We start from the raw sequence: 20215 nt of genomic DNA, 5'->3' as shown, positions 1-20215 counted from the left end.
TGGGCCACGTTTCAATGTCTCCCAGCTAAGGCTCTGATAAACCCTGCCTGATTATTAGCAGTCATTGCTCTGAGAGCTTCTATTGAGAAACAGGTCACCTCAGGGTGAACCTTGCTCTCTGTGTGTTTTGTTCTTGTTCAACTGAAGGGGACGAGAGAGAGAGAGAGAGAGAGAGAGAGAGAGAGAGAGAGAGGGGGGGGGGGGCAGGCAGGCATTAGCACGTTTACATAGAGCACTAGAAGGTGCCAGAAAGACAAAACTTGCAAAAGCTACTAGGAGCTGAAGTCTAAACACAGTTTCCCAGTTCAGATCTTTAGCTTTGGGGACTTATGCCTGAACATTAATAAACCAAGAATACAAGTTAAAACTTGCAAACAGTGAGCTATGAGATTAATCCAGTGGCTCTAGAAATAGAAACTGTGAGGGACTTATGTCCTCATATGCAAACTGGATGTGAACGTGCACTTCTGTAATGATATTCATGTGTTAGGGACAAATGAGAGACACATGTAGGTACAACTAGTTAAAAAACAGGCGTTGTGGCACATACCTGCCACCCAGACTGTAAGAAAACAAGCAGGAGGATCAGGAGTTCAAGACCAGCAGGGGGACTACATGAGACTATCTCGAAAATCCCAAATCAAAACCAGTCATTGAAGAATGTATGTTAAAGAAAAGGGAGAGGAGAGAGAGAAGAGAAGGGGGAGAGGGAGAGAGGGAAGAGAAAGGAGGGGAGAAGAAAATGGGGGATGGAGGGAAGGGAAAGGAAAGGAGGAGGGGAAAAAAGAACACAATTTTGTGGTTCTCTTTCTGGGTTAGAAAAGAATCCCCTTCTATAGTTAAGTCATAATGGGGCTAGATCACACCCTGGATGAAGAGAGGAAGAGACACATGTTGACCTGTCTGATCTACATCTTGGCTAGACTTTCTATGCAAAGCATTTATACCTCTGGGCAGGATTTCACTTCCATACACAGGGGCAGTGTGGACCCAGAGAGCCACAGTCTGGTCAGCTCAGGTAAGACAAGGTGAGGGTGCTGCTGCCTTTGCCCCAGCCATAGTCTGAACTGAGCACACTGGTGCCTCTCACCACCAAAATGAACATTTTCCCAAGTGAGTGATCATTGTAAAATGTTTTTCTTTCTGGACGGGCCCTTCCTCCATTTGAATATCAATTGCACAGTTAACACAAGTAACAGGGACTTTTATTCTTTGTTTGGGAGAGTACAAGAGGGCCCTTGTGCCCTTGGAACAGTTACCTCTAGACCTCAATTCCCTTAAGATAGCTTCCTTCCTACGTTCTTTCCACTTTTCAAGAAGTAGTTTACTTGAAACAAAGGATTTCAAAGAGTCAAATAAGCAGGGGAAAAAAATACCTAAACCAAATTTAACAGTCAAGTTCAACTTTAGTGTAGGGGTGGGGAATGATTAAAATGGAATGGGTTGCAGTTGGTCAGTTGTTCAACTTAAGACAACTGAACCCCAAGATGATCGACACCCAGTGGTGGTCAGAGCTTTGTCAGGAGCCTATTGGGGCCAGGCTACTTCTTATGAGTAAGAGTTTCAAGTTCTCCCATCAAGTCAATTGCAGTTGATACAACACTTTACAGACAAGGAAACTGAGGCAGAGAAATCAAATGCCTCACTCAACAGTGCATGCATAAGGGCTGGGGTTATAGCTCAGTGTAGGACCACTTGTCTAGCAGGTATGAGGTCTGGAGTTCTACACTCAGCATGGCAAAAACAAAATAAAACTACAAACACCTACATGTAGAGTGAGCTTCCAACCTCTACATAATGCTGTCTTGTTATCAGCAGAATTAGGTCAAGACAAGAAGCCTGTGAAGTGACAGTTTGCTTGATCCAGCCTGAGACATGCAAGAAAAAGAGTTCACCATTTCCTGTGGAAGATTGCCTGTGGGAATCCCCTTGATACGGCCACACTGCTATTCAACTGCCCGGTTCTACGAACGGGGTAGTATGGTTATCCCTTCCAGGTTGTGAGCTCAAGATTAGAAAGCTTCCCTTTACAGCTCCATTATCTTGCCCAGGATGCATCTACTGTGGACCTCAGAATAGATCCCGGGGCCTCATACATCCTAGGCAAATGTTCTACCACTGAGCTAAGACCCCAGTCCCCCAGATAGATGTAGACAGATGCTGTCAAGCTTGGGGGAAAGTTTCTCAGGGCTGGTCAGCTAATGCAGAACTAGACTTCCGTGCACAGTGTGCATTCTATTCCTTAGAAGAGCTGGCAAGCACAGTTCAGCTGGGAGTGAGCTGGGACCATGGTGCTAATGTGCAAATCACTGCGAGGGACACCATGGCTATATAGCAAAGGTTTCTGACAGAGAGTGTGGCATATTGTTGAGCCTTAATGACTACCAGCTGAAGAAGCCCAGGCTAGTAAAGGTATTTGATCTTGCAATGAACAAATTACAAGGAATAATTAAGACAGTAAGGTTGAATGCAGCTTCTATTTTCAAAGCTAAATGCTATTTACTCTTTGTTAGGTAGGAAGATAAACGAGTTAGAAATAATTAGCAGCCCTTTTTCCTTTTCAGACGTGGAAACACAGGACTTTCCGATAGCATGCAAGTGTGCAGAGTAAGATTACACTTTGGATTTGAACCCGGGAATGGTTCTAAGTCCTAATCACTATGTCTCACTGCTTCCTTCAAGAGCTGGGTATCTGATATTGTGTATGAATTTGAACAATATGCAAGAGGAAGTTGGTGGCCAGAGTATTGGTTTGGGTCTAGTAACTTTAAAGTTCCCCATCACCACAAAATTAAAAATCAATGATAAAATGAATTAGATCATTTCACAGTACCTTTGAGTGTGCCCGGGTATGCATTTATCAACCTACTTCCTCAGCAAAATCTCTTTTTGAGACGACCACACCCCACTGCTAGCTCACACCTCAAATAAGCCTGTGCCTTTGGGTCTATTTTTAAATCCCCTAGTGGAATTTCACGCAGTGCCTTATTCATGTTTATCCCAGGATTCTGGCTACTGACAAAGTATAAAAGCATGAAAGCTGAGGGATCCACATGAGCCAAAGCACATAGGGGGAGTTTGGCATGGGCACTTTAATAAGACCCACAGATCACTTGGTTCTTCAAAAGAAAAAAAAATCACAGTGCGGGGCTGGAGAGATGGTAGGGGAGATAAAACCCTGCCACACAAGCATGAATATCTGAGTTCCCAACACCCACATGAAAAGCCGTGCGTGAGTAGCAATCTCAGGCTGAGATCCCAGCAGTTGTTCAGAGAGGTTGAGAGAAAAGATCTCCAAGGTAAGCTGGCTAGCAAATCCAAGCAATCAATGAGCTCGAGGCTTAGTGAGAACCTTTGCCTCAGCAAATAAAGTCATGAGAAACTGAGGGAGTTGCCCAACAGCAGCCTCTGGTCTCCAAGTTCTCACACCAGCCACCTGCTGGTATACCGGGACACACACACACACACACACACACACACACACACACACACACACACACGTAACTACAAACTGCGTTTAGCTATGCTGAAAAGAGACGCTGGCTCTTTAAGGGGAAGCCTTGAGATTTTGGGGGACACGATAAAAAAATCAGTACATATTTTTTTTTTTGGTTCTTTTTTTCGGAGCTGGGGACCGAACCCAGGGCCTTGTGCTTCCTAGGTAAGCGCTCTACCACTGAGCTAAATCCCCAGCCCCAGTACATACTTTTAAAAAAGGAATTAACTGGACTTTCGTGTTGCTAAGTAAAGAGGGGCTGTCTTGGTCCTAGCTCAGAGCATTCACTACAAGAAGTTAGTATTTTTTTTTTTTTTTTGGAAAAAATGTTTACTCTGTTCAAAGAATCACACAATGCAGATGTTACCGCTTTTGAGCACAGTCTCTGTTACATGTATTTGGATACTCTTTGAAATGGTGCTTTTCTCCTTGAAGATGAAACTCCGTACTCTCTCAGTAACTACTCCCTGTCTCCTTTCTCCTTAACACAGGTTAGTCTTGGACAGTAGTTACTGAAGATGATAACTTACAGCCCTTATGAAAAACTGAGCAGACCATGGTCTGCGTGCACAGTGCTCACTGCCCAGCCCATCGGTATCTCAGGCAGCAGTGGGTCCATTGCAACTCAGGCAGTGACCGGAAGCAACTTCGCATGGGACTTTAAAACCTCTTTGGTAAGACAGGAATTTAAATATGAATATAATGCTTGAAATAGAATAAACAATATGAACAAAACTGCAAGTGATACAGGAAAAGGGGCCTGTACAGCACTGTAAGCAACTAGGGATTCAGGAGGACTGGTTTATGAACTCCAGCTGGGGTATGCTGCTCTGCTGGGGGAGGAGAGCCTCCGCACCTCCCTACCATCCGAGAATATAGAGCCCACCTACAAGACACATTCATGCTTCTTAGGTCAAACAGACACATCTGTGAGGAGCGCCATTCACAGTGACTCACTTGGCTAAAAATCTCGATTGTTTTATCAGAAGTGGAACCTTTTTATCAGAAGTGAAAATGTTTAAAAATTAAAAATGTTTATCAAAAGTTGTATTACTTTATCGAAAGTGACCTGGGGAGATAGCTCAATGGGTTATAGTGCTTGCTACTACAGGCATAAAGCCTGAGTGAGTCCAATCCCCTGCCCTAGCCCCAGCCACAGCCCCCAAGTAAAAGCCCAGCCGTGTTGGTAGAAATCAGTGATCCTGGTGCTGAGGGAGAAGCATCAAGCAGATCCTAGGAGCTGTGGGCCAAAGAACATCTCTGGACAATGGCTACCCTGTTAGTCCAGGGTGATAACGTACTGGTACATTATCCAAGGTAAATTTCTAAGGCAGACAGCATCTGAACAAGGACATTCATCCAAGGTGGACATCTGCTTTCCACATACATTGGCACAGTTTTGCATATACACCTGTGTACAAATACACTGCACACGTGCACACACACACACACACACACACACAGAGAGAGAGAGAAAGAGAGAGAGAGAGAGAGAGAGAGAGAGAGAGAGAGAGAGAGGGAGAGGGAGAGACAGAGACAGAGACAGAGACAGGGGAGCGCCTGGGGATATGGATCAGTGGCAGATTATTCGCATTGCACGTGTGAGGCCCTAGGTTCAATTCCCAGCATTGAAGTAGAAAAATACAAAACAAAAAAGCAAGGTGAGGTTACACTCCTGCACACAGAGCTTAATCACAGTGTTCCTGATAAACTTGAGCAAGCTTATTAATTTCTGATGTCAAAATTACTTACTTCTTTCCCATTTGATTACTAATAAATTTCTCCAAGAAACCTTGTAAATAAACTGAGCTTTGCAGGTGGGAGTAGGGGTCAGGAAGAAGGGAATGAACAGAGAATGACCTCAAGATTTTCTCAGAAAACAAAACAAAAAGGGCATCGGTACCGTATTTGCCATTTGCAAGGCCGGATCCATCAAGCCCAAAATTTCTTCATTATAACTTGATTCCAGGCTGATGATGTCATCAATCACATCATCCATCTGTAGATAAAAAGAGCCACAATGAGAAACAGGTGCAAGGCCACCCCCAAAAGGACTTTCTTGGCCCTTTCTTACCTAAAGCAGCAGAATCTAAGAAGTAATTATTTTCTCCCCAAGTAAAAATCAAGGTATTACTGAAACCCACTAATAGGAGTGGGTGATAGAAATTCACTTAACAGCTAGCATTCCAGCCAGTAGTAAGTAGGCGTCAAGAACTCAGCTGGGGGATTTCCTCCTGGTACACTGGAGGCAAGGGTACTAGCAGGGTAGCCACTGTTCAGGTGTAGCGATAAAAAGCAGCATAAAGCCACACCAGGAGCAGAGCTGGGCTGTGATTCTGTTGAGCCTTTTCACTGGAAAGATGAGCCAGGAAACCCCACTTGCACAAAAGCCACCACTTCGCTTTTCCTTTCCTACAGCCTTCTAGAAGGAAACACAGCCGGCTCACGGCCCTTGCATTCCACGGGGTCCCCTGACCTCTGGAGTCACTTGTAGGGAAAACACCTCTTTGTACAGCTGCCAGTGAGCTGGGCACTCCCCAGGGAACACAGCGGGACGAGGTTATCATTATGGCTGTGGAGCTGATGTTCCCACTAGATCAATTTTATTGCTGAAGTACCAAAACACCAGCGAGCATCATAAACAACGGTGATTACACACGCATTGCAGCAGTGGCAGCGTCTGGAAACATTTCCTTGTAAACACCGTGAGCCGATGTGTCTATACCTGGGTCTGAGGAGTGCTGCGTGGATACACAGTGAACTCTAAGAATGCCCAGGGCACCCTTGAGTTCATGTGCGCCTCCCATTAAAGAGGTGAGGCTCCAGCACTGTGAGGATTGTGTTCAAATCTAGTTTCACCCTCTTCCTGGATAAAGGGCAAAGCCTCCAGTCTTCAGAAATCTCAGTCTGCCAATCTATGGAATGGAGACAATAATGTGTATTGCCTCACTGGGGAAGGATGAGACTTCAGGAGAAACTTTCCAAGTTGCTCAGAGGATTGGAATGTAGTAAACGCCTAATCTAAAGAATGAGTAACAAGTGATTTCTCTGAAGAGTAACTGGCAGTCAGCTCTGACTAGAACTAGTATACTTCACGTTAGTTTCCATTCCTAGGCCTGCCAACTCTATTTATTTGGCTTTTTGACTGAGTTGATGGATAGGATATAGGCTGGGAACATATAGACCACTTTTCTTTATAAATTTTGACTTTAGTTTTACGAGAGCAAAATTACTGTCCTTAATGTATCATCAAAATATTATACATTTTAGCACATATATAAAAGCAAAAAACCTATTTTGTTTTTTATATTATATTTTATCATGCACATCTGATTAAGTACATAAATGCACAAATAAACGGTGCCATTTATTCACTGAGTAATATTTAATTAATGATCTTCAGACACCGGGGAAGTGCTTGTGTGCTATTATTAACTTCCTGAAACTTCATAATATGAGAGCAGAGGCTCCATTTATAAAACAATGCAGGGACTGACACAGCTGGCTTCTAAAGTAAGTATTAGAGGGCTGGTACACTGCCACCCAACACGTGTGGTGATCATCGTGCGTCTTCCATGACAATCTATGTATATTTCCCTCTCCTGTGACTGTGAGAAACTTAAGGGGCAGGCACATTTCATCTTCTTCATTGTTACCTAGTCATTCATGAGTTACTATGAAGAAAATGGCCCTGTTCATAGATCTTTCTATCAAAACAAACAAACAAACAAACAAACAAATCAATGGGAGGAATGGAAGCCCTCAGGTCATCAGGAGCTTTGATCATTCACAAATATAGATTCTCACTCATGATCAAGTGTTACATCCTCGGCCTGCCGGGTCATTCAGTACCTGCATGCACGAAGCTCGAGAGTGCGTGTTCATACCTGGGCACTCACTCTCTGCCCTGCTCTGCTCCTCAAACTTATAAAACGCCTGCAGAAACAGAAGCAGAGACAGTCCATGACTTGGATTTGCAAACGCCTTTCAACAGCACATTCACAGGATGTTAGTGACATAGCAAGGCAATGGATGGAGCTCTCAAACACTTGTAGATGGGAACCACGGAACACGATAATGCTGGGGTCTTGGGTGAAGGCTTATGGCAGATACCGGTGGATAAGAAGTGCTCTGCCTGGGCAGAGGGGAAAAGACTTAGTCCCTCAGTGACTGAAATAGCCCAAAAGTTGTATGACAGTCACTTGTGAACTCACATTAACACTTCCATACATAGTAGGCCTCTACTAAAATGAGGCTCGCATTCTCATAATTTGGAAATAACAGGCACTGAATCACAGCAGTGCCCCCCCAACCCCCGCCAATTTTATGCTCCAAATTTTGATATAAAAATTAGCTTGAGGTTTGGAGTCTTATCTCTAATCTAGCCTGTACTGAAGCAGACTCACTGAGCAGCCGATCATTATGAGACTGACCAGATATGGTAATAAGTCCCGATATTCCTTTAAAATACCAATTCCAGTCCACCCATACACGATCCATGGTTTTTTCTTTCTCCAACTCCATGAAACATAAAAATAATATCCCCAACATTCACAGCAAGCAGAGCCTCTAAGCCTCCTGCCGCACACCTTTTCTATTTTTGCTTTTTCCCTTTCCACCTTCCCCTTCTCCTGTCTGAATGTTCGCCGCTTCGCAACCGGAAGGCATAGAAGGGGAAAGAACACTCATCTCAGGAAGGAGATGGGGGCAACGGGAGGCATCCTCGCCTCCACATTCTGCTTACAGCAAGTCTGGTCTCCTGCCGTGTGCAATAAACCCAGTGACCTAGTCCTCGTGACCAGAGGCTGAAATGTGAAGGGCCACGCCAGTAGATCTAGGACACAGGCCGGTGACGTGACCAGGTGGACAAGAGACAGTCCACCGCTAAGGGCGAGAAGAGTATCCCACAGACAGTTAACGGAGTGTAAGAAACGGAGGAGGAGAGGAGATGTGAATTACCTCTTTTTCACAGTTGGAGTTAAGAGTGAGCATAGCCATGGGGCTGTTGGGTGCGCTGCTCCCCGGCACTGGAGGCATGGCATGGTCGCCAGGCTGGTTTGGACATGGCGGGCTCAGGACTTGGCCGGCATGTTTGTTTGCTAAAGTGGTAGAAAGGTACTGCTTTACCTGGTGCCTCTGGGCTTGCTGTATGTGGTACTTGGTGGGGTTTTCCAGGTGGGTCTGCACCTGAGCATGGCCACGGAGGGAAGAGAAGATAGCAGTGTTATTCTGAGGTTTCAAGCACCTCTTCCTGTAGCAGACATTGTGAGGCTGGCCAGTCGACCAACAGAATAGATTACCAACCCCCTGTAAAGTACTGGCCATTGTGCTAAAAATATAAAATAAAATTGACAGTACTAAAGCTGAGAATTTAAATCGCAGGATTTGTTGCTCTTAGGATCCAGAGTACAAACTGTCTGTTTGACCTCCCTGATAATTAGCTATACATTCTATTCTGTCCTGGTGCCCTTTTTCTCACAGCTAGTTATTAAATACTTGTAAGTATCTATGAGAAAAAAATCTGCCCGACACAAAATCAAAATAACAAACTTGAAAATGCACAATTCTGTTTATCCCATTTTCTTTGCAAATAGAATAGCTTTCTGTTAAAACATATGTATATGCACAAAGACACACAATTGTGCACATTCTCCACACCCAGTAGCACACACACACTCAGAATCACACTCACAGATAAACACACACACACACACAAAATCCACATGCACACGCAAAATCTTTAAGAAATAACTATAAAATTGACATAGAAATAATCAGAAATATTGCCATGTTTAAAAAAAGAGTTATGGATACTTCCTTTCATATACAAAAATATGATTATTCAGGATATTAATTATGAATGGACTCAATGGAGAAAGCAATTCTACTCAAAGCAGTTACATTCAAGTGAGTACCACTTGTATGTGTGTTTTTAAAGGCATACATATTTACAAACCAGCACGGTATTTGCTGTCCATTTCCATAAACACTAACAGGGAATTAGAAATGCCTTTTTTTTAAATAAACAAAATCAATGACATTCGATTTAAAGTTACTTTTCACTGACAAACACAATTTTATCTCATACACTCTAAACAAGAGCTGGTGGGGAGAAAGCAGTTACCTACTAGGGAAATAAATCTTACTGCTATTCACTATTTCTAAAACTATAGTAAATTACATCTTAGGGCATCAGAAAATAAATAGCATTAAAGGAGAGGATCTGTCCTTATTTCGAATGATATTAAAGAGACCGATCTACATTCCCTTGCGTCAGGCTGCAGGTGTGGATGGGAACGAACGCTCACCTGGTAGTGACTGTATTCTAGCATTTCCAGCATAGCAACGTTTCAGGCAGCCCTGAACCGAGGAGACGCTGCAGATCACTTATTCCTCTCCCTCTACTCTCTGTAATTCCAATCCGGAGAGCGACCGGCATAAAGAACGCACCATAAACAAGGCATCCCGAGGCACCGAGGCACCGCCGGAGACGTTATCACAGCAGCACAGCTTATAATAACCTAAGCTAATTAGTTATGCATGTAAAAAAAAGCTGTCCTCACAAGGGACTTTTTTTTTTAATTCCTACTAGTTTGGTCTTAAATATTGATATCAGTTTCTTTCCCTGCTGGCTTGACGTCATGCTTTTTTTCATAGATATAAAAGGACCTTTTTAAGGGATGAGCTATCAAAGTCAAGCTCACTGTCAGATCAAGGCCAAGTCCTCATTCATCTTTCGTTCCAGTAGTATTAATGGACAATGGTGTTTCTCTTTCAGCCATAGGTTAGGAGCTGGATGCCCCCTTCAGAGGAGACGTTGCCTAAAAGCTACTGTTACACATGAGACTTCCCTAATGGCCAAATACCCGTGCCATGTGTGACTGCAAAGAGATAGACTTAGTGGGGAAGACACCCTCCAGACTCTTCAGCTTCATCTTGCAGCCCAAGGGACAGCTTCCTCAGAAGTAAGTAGACCAGAACCTGCCTCTTAACCTTAAGTCAGCAAATGAGGGAGTGTGCACACAGACACACACACACACACACACACATATAGACACACGCACAGACACACAGACACACACACACACAGACACACACACACACACATAGACACACACACACATAGACACACACACACAGACACACACACACATAGATACACACACACACATAGACACACACACACTCACACACACACATAGACACACACACACACATAGATACACACACACTCACACACACACATAGACACACACACACAGACACACACACATAGACACACACACACACATAGACACACACACACAGACACACACACACACACACATAGACACACACACACATAGACACACACACACACACAGACACACACACACACACTCTCTCTCTCTCTCTCTCTCTCTCTCACGCATGCACAGGGAGAAAGAGAGACAGAGACAGACAGGGGGACAGAGAGAGAGCCAGAGCCAGAGCCAGAGCGAGACTCATACTCACATAGAAAAGGAAAAAGAAAAAACTTTCTTAGCTCATCCTCAAATAAGGAAACATGCAAATTCTTGCTGGAAACTGTGACACAATCCAGGGATCCACAGTTGTCGCATGTACGTCCCTTTCCATCTGTCCATCCCACTGTTTACTGATACTACATGCTAACCATGTATATCACAGTCCGTTCGCCATAAGCAGTCAGAATATAGGGACGATTTCTAGCTTTATAAAACAATTTGCCGCCCAGGGTGAAGCTAAGGTGGAGAAGAGACAAGTCTATATTTAGAAATTAGGATAGATGCTGCTTACTGTTCAAATGGGATGATGCTATTTTAAGCGTAAATATTTGCAACTCATTAATTTTGTCAAAATCCTATGGCTACTGAGGTACTTTGGGCTGACCACCTCAAATCTGTCTGGCCTGACGCGCACTGTGGGTTCTCGGGCATTTTCAGTTTTGTGAAAGGGTCCAGACGCGATAATGATGAAGACAATAGACGGGACGGAAATAAACATGAAATGAGGGCAGGGAGCAGAATGTGCTCATTTCACTACTCCCCTTAAAGAGAGACACGGCTGCATGCTTAAAAATAAACACCGATTCACTGGCAGAGCGAGCCCCTTTCTTTAATGAATCAGAATGCTGTGCTTTAGTAAGGGACTCACTCTCTCCGGCTCTGACACCGAGGGCTTTACTACACTTGGGTTTGGAAGTAGAGGGAAATTTTTCTTTGCAACATTTCTATCGGTTCTCTTGGGTTTTCCAATAAGATGGCAGGGCTGGGGAGATGGCTCAGTTTAGTAAAGTATCTGCCTCACAAGCGTGAGGAGCTGCGTTCAATCTCCAGAAGACACATTTAAAAAGAGCAGGCCACCACTTGTAATCCCAACAGCACTGTGGTCATGGAGGTAGACAGGTCTTGGGATCACTGGCTTGGCACACCATCCACATCAGCCAGGGCCTGCTTCAGTGAGAGTGGCTGTCTCAAATAAAAGCAGTGGATAGAGACTGAGAAAGACCCTGAGGTTGACCTTTGGCCCCATATGCACAGACAGGAGGGGCTAAGGGAGAGGAAGAGGGAGCCTGGAAATGCTAGGCTGGGGACAGAGCATTGACAGGTATTTTCAATCAGACACCATACACAGGTAACATGGCTGAGGGGTACAGTGGGTAAGGAGATGAGGAGAGAGGGGAGGCTTGAGGACACTGGAAGCTGCACGTTTCTCCTAAAAGGAGCATGGATTCAGGCTGCAGCTGACTCGCTGTATGGGCAGGCACATCAGTCTATACAGCTTAATCACCCAGATTTTCAAAGGGAGCTGACAATGTACGGTTTTTAAGTGAAATCTCTTAATTAAAGAAAACCCAATGTTCTATTTTTCCTGTAGCATAGGACAAAGCAGACTGGGAGTGCAATCAGGGAGCAAACCACCAGGGTGTGTTTTCTGTCTCGGTGTCTGTGGGCACGATCTCGCTGACACACTCCTGAAGGATGGGCTGGGTTGAGGAGTTGCTCTTCTGGGAAGACCGTGCTGGAAGATCACTGTTTCCTGGAAGTTCCCTGAGGGCTGGGTGCCTGATCGCAGGGTCAGAAAAGGAGCTGAGGACTCCACACCCATGTTCAGGATCAGACAGTACACATGCATAAGCCATTACTTCTCCAGGCCTTTAGTCCTCATGTACCAATGTGCATGCTAAGAGAGTGGTAGAGCCTGTTTTCAGTGTCAGAAGAGGCTTATCAAATATCAGAAAGAGCAGTCCACAAAGTTTTGTCTTAGGAGCCTGTTAAGTTCTTCCAGATTCCTGTTCGGGTGAATTCTATCAATCTTTACCAGCTGAGCATGAGAATGGGGAAGCTTTGGAAAACAGAAGATTACACGCTAGCATAGCAATAATGACTTTCTAAGATATCACATGCTTCTGTGTGTGTGTGTGTGTGTGTGTGTGTGTGTGTGTGTGAGTGTGTGTGTGTGTGAGTGTGTACAAGTGTGTGAGTGTGAGTGTGTGTGAGTGTGAGTGTATGTGTATAGTATTAGTATAGAGTTAGTTTTCAGCTTGGAAATACTCTGAGGGTCTTGAGTCTTCTGATCGCACTCTGAACCACTGACGTAGACCATGTTAGCACCATCATGGCTCGGTTGCATGCCACTGTGAACAGGTCTAACCCCTGAGTGACCTGCTTTTCTCAACCTGAAGATGCTGGAGAGAGACACTACTCTGTTCTCACTCTCTTACACTATCCTTATGAGGAGGCTCTAAAACCCTCCTCATAAAAGTAAAAGCCCGAATAAATAAAATGTTGTGCAAAAATTGAGTGTGTCTGACACTTGCCGTCCGAATCACCTGGCTACAATATTCTGTATATTTACCACAACACAGTATTTACATTTCACAGTAGCTGTCCACAAGAAAGTCCACGGGATTTCACATGCCTCTCAGGTACCTCTCTGAAGGCATCCCTACACTCCTGCCTTCTTCATTAAGATCATGAACTGATTGCAGAGTTGGAGTGAATGCCTTCCTGACTACCACAGAATAGCTCTCTGACACTGACAGGCTATTTCCCTCTGCGACCCATCAGCAGTCAGTGTAAGAGGTGGTCACAGATACCACAATGCTAGCTGACTCCCAGATCACTGCCTCAAACACAGCTCATTTGAACCGACAAGGCTCTTTCTCTCCCTCCACCATTCTCTACTGTGAATTTGAACAAATCCATGAAAAGTTCCCACCAGCCTCTCAGTTTATAATTGATTTTATTTTTTATTCAAAAAGGCAACAAAAATTATTAAGGTTTGTTTACTTGTGTTTTGGGAGAGAATTCTTCTTCATCCCATCCTCTAAGGCCATTCTGCACACACTGCTTTCTAATGGGAGTTTCCGAGAGCGGCCAATGTGCAATCACAAAAGGCGAAAGTTAGCTTTCTCAAGTGACTTGGGGAAAGCCTCAGAGAGAGGCGCCCCAGATCAGTATCTGAGTGTCTTTTTGAGGCATACTCCTGATGTTACAAGAGAAAACACAAGCCCAGAGCTCCGGGTCTGGTATAGATAATCATGTTTTCTACATGATCCATCCAAAGTGTCCTTGACAAAAAAGAAAAACACAAGGGAATTCGGAGACGAATTCTGATACAAAGGAGAAGAGTAGAAGCCAATGAAAACAGAGCACTTGAATAAAGAAAGATACAAAGGACCAGGTTTACCAAGCCCAGGGCCTTTCTCCATCATAGGCTTTTACCCCCAAAATCTTCTTATTGAAGATGGATTTTGTATTTTTAAATAATGAGAAAACAAAAGAATGATAGTGTTTCATGACGGCTGATACTAATATGAAATTCAAATAAAGTTGTACCAGATCACGCTCCTGCAGCTAGTTTGCATATTGCCCAGAGTTTGTTTCCTGCCACCTCTGCAGAGTATTAAGCAAGAGATAAGGGAAGAGTGGATATGAGGAGTCCGCATGGTGCCAATATCTGAAATATTTATACTTTGTCCGTTCATAGAAGGTACAGAATAAAGATTACCTATTGAATAGACAATCTATTTCAAATCTTTTAGCAAGATTTTAAGGAAGGAAAAGAATGATCATTGTAAAGCAAAAGGATATACACACAAATATATGTATATGTGTGTGCAATATACACATTTGTATAAATGGTTCAATAAATTGTGTGAAGTCAAATCAGCTGCTGTTCACTGATGTCATGTTACATTCTTCCCCTACTGCCTTTTAAATGACAATTTATGAAGAAATCAATATGCAATAGCAATCGCTGAAAAATGCTAAGACCAAGGAAGCTAGTTAGCTGGCATTCTTATGTTACTCAGGCTGTGTGTATGTGTGTATTCAGTTTGTTAATGTGCTCCAAATATTGTCTTAACTGTGCACATGTAAGAATACAGGGGATACTTAATTATCCCATAAAGGATCAGAAACTCAGACACTTGCCACGGTTATAAGTTGGGAGCAGGTCTCACTAACTATCCAGATAGACATGTTTCAATGATTTCTATTTGAATCATGAACTATAAATGAATAAAGAAGGAAAGATCGACTGCTTTCAATCCAGCAATGTGACCACAAGCCTTCTTCATGTGTTTAAACAAAAATATGGATCTGCATGCAGACTCATTGGTCTAGAGAGTTGCACATGGTCTCTCTGGGCTTCTGGACTCAGAGCACTGTGGTGTAAGTAGATAAACAAAGAATGAAGACTTTTTTTCTCCTAAAATCCTAATGTTATACTAGACCAGCCCTATGAAAAATTCCTAGTAAGCTTGTTTTTCTGGGGTAATAAATAATAAAAAAAATGCCCATTTATGAAGTAAGAGGGATGCACGCTTTAGTTTTAGGATAAATGATATTTAGAGATCTCATAAAAATGTATTTTGGGGACTGACTAGAGAGATAGTTCAGCGGTTAAGAGTACTAGCTGCTCTCCAGAGGACCTGGGTTCAATTCCTGGCATCCACAATTTTTTGTACCTCCAGTCCTCGGGGATTCAATGCCCTCTTCTGGCCTTTCTAAGCACTGCATGCACACACACACACACACACACACACACACACACACACACACACACACAGAGGCAAAACACTCATAAATATAAACTGAAAATAAGGGTTCAATTTTTTGCAGTATTAGTATATTAAAATTTTACTGTATCTGTTGTTTCAGCTGTTAAATATGAACATATTATTAAATACTAAGAGATTTTGAACCATAAAGAACAGAACTTGTATGCATTCATTCGCAAATGTCTGTTGTGTGCCCAACAGTACACAACAATCTTAGAATCAATCTTAGAGTGAGTCAATTCAAACCACATCTCAAAATGAAGCCACTTGGATAATGCAATAAAATAGTCTTCAAAGTGTCTGTGCATACTTCTGTTTGTAATTGATTGACAGATTAGAAAGGCTGTAAGGATAAAGGGGGCATAGAAGAGACAGAAGGCTTTCACTCTGCTACCGGTTTGTGTTTCTCACAAGCTGGATTAAGAAGTTAGGCAGTAGAAGACTACATATCCATGAGTACGGGCACCACAAATTGGACCTAATGAATTTAATAAGAAAATAAAGATGGACACAAAGTTGGGGAGTAGGGAAAGGGGGGTGTCTCTGGGAGGAATTGGGGATATGATCAAAATACATTATATGAAATTCTTAAAAACTAAGAAAACAAAGCGAGGGAGAAAGAGCTTCAGTAGGACTCAGAGTTGCTGTGAAGACTCCCTGCAGAGACAGGCTGAGAGATCTCTCCAGCAAGAGAGAACAGCCAAGAGCCGCGCCTGAGGAAAAAGCAGTACGTGACTTCTGAGTTTGTCTTTATCAGCGCCACTCTCATCCCTAAAGCTCAAAAGCTCAAACGTTAACAGTTTCCTCATGGAAGGAGAGATACTTTAAGAAGAACACGTAACATGGCTCCTGTTTGAAACTTCATTTAAAAAGTTTGCATAGTCATTGAATCTGGTTGAAAATTATACCCTTTGAACAATGTAATTTCAATATCTATAAAACCATATAAATAACTATTAAGATACATGAGAACCCCACCCAGGTGCAGTTAAATCAACAGCAAATACTACCTCTTTGAAAACCTCAACTTTGCTTCATAGCAACTCAATCCAAAATTCATTTTCGGGGAATAAAGCCAAGGTTCTTGTCTCCCCTAAAGAGAAGACATTCAGGGGAAATGTCTCGGCAACACTAGGTTGAGTCTTTTGCTGCTGTTAACATAAAGACAACTTGTGAACAAATACCCAACGACTCCTAAAGAGATCTGATGTTGACAGTTTTAACACCTTGGTTTAGGCTGTTGCCATTGAGAGATACTCATTTGTCCCCCTGCCAGTCCTTTTGCAAGCTTCCAAAAGATGCACATGCAGTTCACGCAGGGAAAACAATATATCCTGACCTTAACACTTCAAGGTTTTCACCTGAACTGCTTCCATCAGAAAGTTCTCTATTCTCTATTCACTTAAATAATTTGCTTTGGCCCCAGCTAAGAAACAGGAGAAACCTTTAGAGGTTGTTTAAGAAAGGGACGCAGAGAGACTGGTGTTTAAATGCGGGTCTGAAGTTGGTAAGGACTGGCCTGTTAGCAGGAGGAGCCACCCAGGCAAGGACAGAATCCTCATGTGCAAACCTGCCTCACTCACATGGTGCAGCCGCAGCAAGACTGTCCACATTCTTCATGTGGTACCCACTTGACCACGACCTACTTGCCTTCTCTTCCATCCTGACTTCTGAGCCTGCTTCGTTAGTTCCTCTTTCTTCACATCTTACCTATGAAGGCTCAAGCTTGATTTCAACTATCTTCACTCACAGCTCTCGTGATGCAAGCCAATCTTGTGGATATAGAGCGCCTATTATAGACCTCTCTGAACTCCAGACTCATTTCTACCTGTCTATACAGCTGTCCACACAGCAGACAGCTCACAACTGCCCTCCAAGCCAGCTCCTCTATTTCAAGTTTCCTGAGCCGCTGGAGTTATAGACAGGTGCGTGCCATTAAGGTTTTATGGATATTACTGTTTTGCATAGGCCAGAGGTTTTCATATTCCAAACAACTTGATGACCTTTGACTCCTTTCTTTCCCATGTATCAATATATATCACCAGCAGTTATTGACAGTCTTGAGGATATGATATACTCAGAATTTAACCAAGTCTTACCCTCTAGTGGGACGACCACCTCCATTTGTCATCCAGATGAGTAAATGTATCTCTTGGCTCTACTTGCTTCTGGCTTTGACCTTGTACATTACATATTCAATGCACATTAAATCACCAATCTCATTGGATAAGCCAAATGGGTAGAACTTTCAAATGGAAAGGAAGATAAACTGACACACGTGAAACACAGTATTACATGTGAAATGTCCCCACCGCCTCATGGATTTGAAAACTCAGTCCCCAGATGATGATGCCATCGTGAGGGGTTGTGGAACTTCCAAGGGCTGGGAAACTGAAGGAAGTGGGCCTTGATGGTTAGAGGCCAGCCTTACTCCTTACTGGGGTAGGCCATATGTAACAAGCCTGTTCTGCACAGAGCTCTCTGGGCTGCCATGTGTTCCTCTCCATGAAACGTGCACCCAAATCAAACTCTTTCCTCTTAAGTTGATCAATGTGACTAAAACACATATTTGTCTACCTAATCACAACTCTGTTCAAGGAACAGTGATTCTAAGTTTAAGGTTCCCATTCAAGCAAAAACTATGAATCAATCTCTCTCTCTCTCTCTGTCTCTCTCTCTCTCTCTGTCTCTCTCTCTCTCTCTGTCTCTCTTACACACACACACACACACACACGCATGCACACACGCACACATGAGTACATACCTATACATAAACTATAGTGTGTAGCCACCCTATTAGGTACTATCTACTCATTAATGTAACATCCATCACTATTTGTGACAACAGAGTTATGTGTCTAGTGGCCCACAGAAGCCGTCATACTTATCATATTGTCCTTTGGAAAATACTTGCTAATGATTAGTTTCTGATAATCAAGGAGTTGCTCATAGATATCTAAAAAGAGACATGGGTTAGAGTAATAATGAGGCAGTACCTAGGTGAGGCATGAACTTGGATACTACTGTAATGGGGTCAGACTCTTCACTGTGAAGGCTTGTCGGTATATTGTTAGGTATTTAGCAGAATCTCTGGCCTCTCCCTGTTACACGCCAAGAGAATCATACCCTAATCCCAATGTAGTTGGCATAAACAGTGATGTCTCCAGGAACTGCCAGAGGCCTCCCAGGGAAGGAATACAGCTGTCCCCCTGAAGAACAGGGTACAGAGGTGGGCACAATGTAGCCATCCAGGTCCATATTGTATAGACTTGTGAAAGGAGGGGAGGGGAGTTCTTACTGTAATTGAGAACACAACATCAATTACAACATGTTTCTACATGTGCATGGGCAAAATAAAATCTATTGACAAATCCCTGAGAAAGCTTTAAAATGTCCATCTCAGTGCTACAATTATAAATAAGTAATGTTTTATTTGTATGTTATTTTCTGTAATAAGTAAAGCACTAATTTTGTTATTAGAAAATTATAAATCCCACCCACCAAAAAAGCCTGTAGATCAAATAATAAAAGCATATTCAGGCAAAATTCTTTTCTTTTGAAACTTTTACAAATGATAAACCAAGCCAGGAAACCGTTGTTCAGCAATAAAAACTGCCTTGTTTCCTTTTTTTCTTGAAATATTTGATCAGATTAAATGGACTCTGCTATTTATGAAATTTCTAGTCTCACATTCAAGCACAGTTTACGTTTGTCTAATACTTGACACATTTTTCTGGTTTTGAAAAGGGCTGTGATTACGTGGTTCAATGGTGCCCTTATAATAGTCCATTGTGAGGGCCAATGAGCCTCCCCCTCCTTATGGGAGTAGCTAGGGCAGCATCCCACGTGCCCTAACTTCTCTGTAGGCTCCAGTTTAGCATGGCCTTGCATGGCAGACGTCTTTTTGTCTTAATATTTCCTTTCAAACGAGGCCATTGTTCACAGTTTATCGGGTATTAGGACCGATTATAACCAGGCAGCCGAGCTCTGCCACATAAGGGCCGGAGCTCTTAAAAAACTGGCAGTGGGCAAGTTTGTCACAGAGGAAAACATTGCCTTGGGCCTAAGTAAAAGGTCAGTCAGCAAGCCCCCGTCAGACACGAGAGCTGAATGCGACTGGTTTGAAGGTCAAGTCCACATGAACTAAAAATTGGCAAAGAGGAGCCTCATAATAACAGCAGCTTCAGGGGCTGTGTCATGGGACGGAGGGGCCTTGGCCTCTGAGGAACTGCACTGTCTCTCGCAAGTCCTAAAACCAGCTTCTTACATTTACATAGTGGCAAAACTTCATAAACAGCAGCAGCCCAGGAGCACCATCTGAAGCCAGGCACTATACTGAGACTTATGAAGGCCGGAGCCCCTCCACCTAACTCATACTTTCCTACTGATGGGCACTGTTCCCCCCGCAGAGCAACTTGAACAGGGTAGTGACTGGGTAGACAAAGGTGTGTACGGTGGCTACTTCTATCATCTTTGTGACAAGATCTGAGTCTACCCAGGTGAGTCCATACATCAACCTACTGTAAGGAAAGAAAGACTCCCTGTAGGAGAGAGTGCTTCAAACAGAACAGGGGTTCATGCAGTATCTTAAGGTATCATTCTCTTTCTATCTAACTCAAATATCACAGAGAGGGTAGAGGAACGAGAGAGAT

General features: G+C 43.2%; 1 protein-coding gene across 11 annotated transcripts in view; it reads right to left on the bottom strand.

Moving 5' to 3' along the window:
* The window catches only part of Mitf (melanocyte inducing transcription factor), a 212115-nt gene that overhangs the window by 26402 nt on the left and 165498 nt on the right, over positions 1-20215 (bottom strand). For 8 of the 11 annotated variants that reach the window (XM_039107085.2, XM_039107083.2, NM_001191089.4 and 5 more), the window contains 3 exon segments: positions 8456-8683; positions 7349-7432; positions 5400-5495 (listed from right to left, as the gene is read on the bottom strand). In XM_039107085.2, the coding sequence (XP_038963013.1) occupies positions 5400-5495; positions 7349-7432; positions 8456-8683 (408 nt within the window). 11 annotated transcript variants of the gene reach the window in all.

The sequence above is a fragment of the Rattus norvegicus genome, chromosome 4, assembly GCF_036323735.1.
Source record: "Rattus norvegicus strain BN/NHsdMcwi chromosome 4, GRCr8, whole genome shotgun sequence".
In the NCBI taxonomy this organism is placed as follows: Eukaryota; Metazoa; Chordata; class Mammalia; order Rodentia; family Muridae; genus Rattus; species Rattus norvegicus.
The sequence above is the reverse complement of the archived record's forward strand: the minus strand, read 5'-3'. Positions and strand labels throughout refer to the sequence as shown.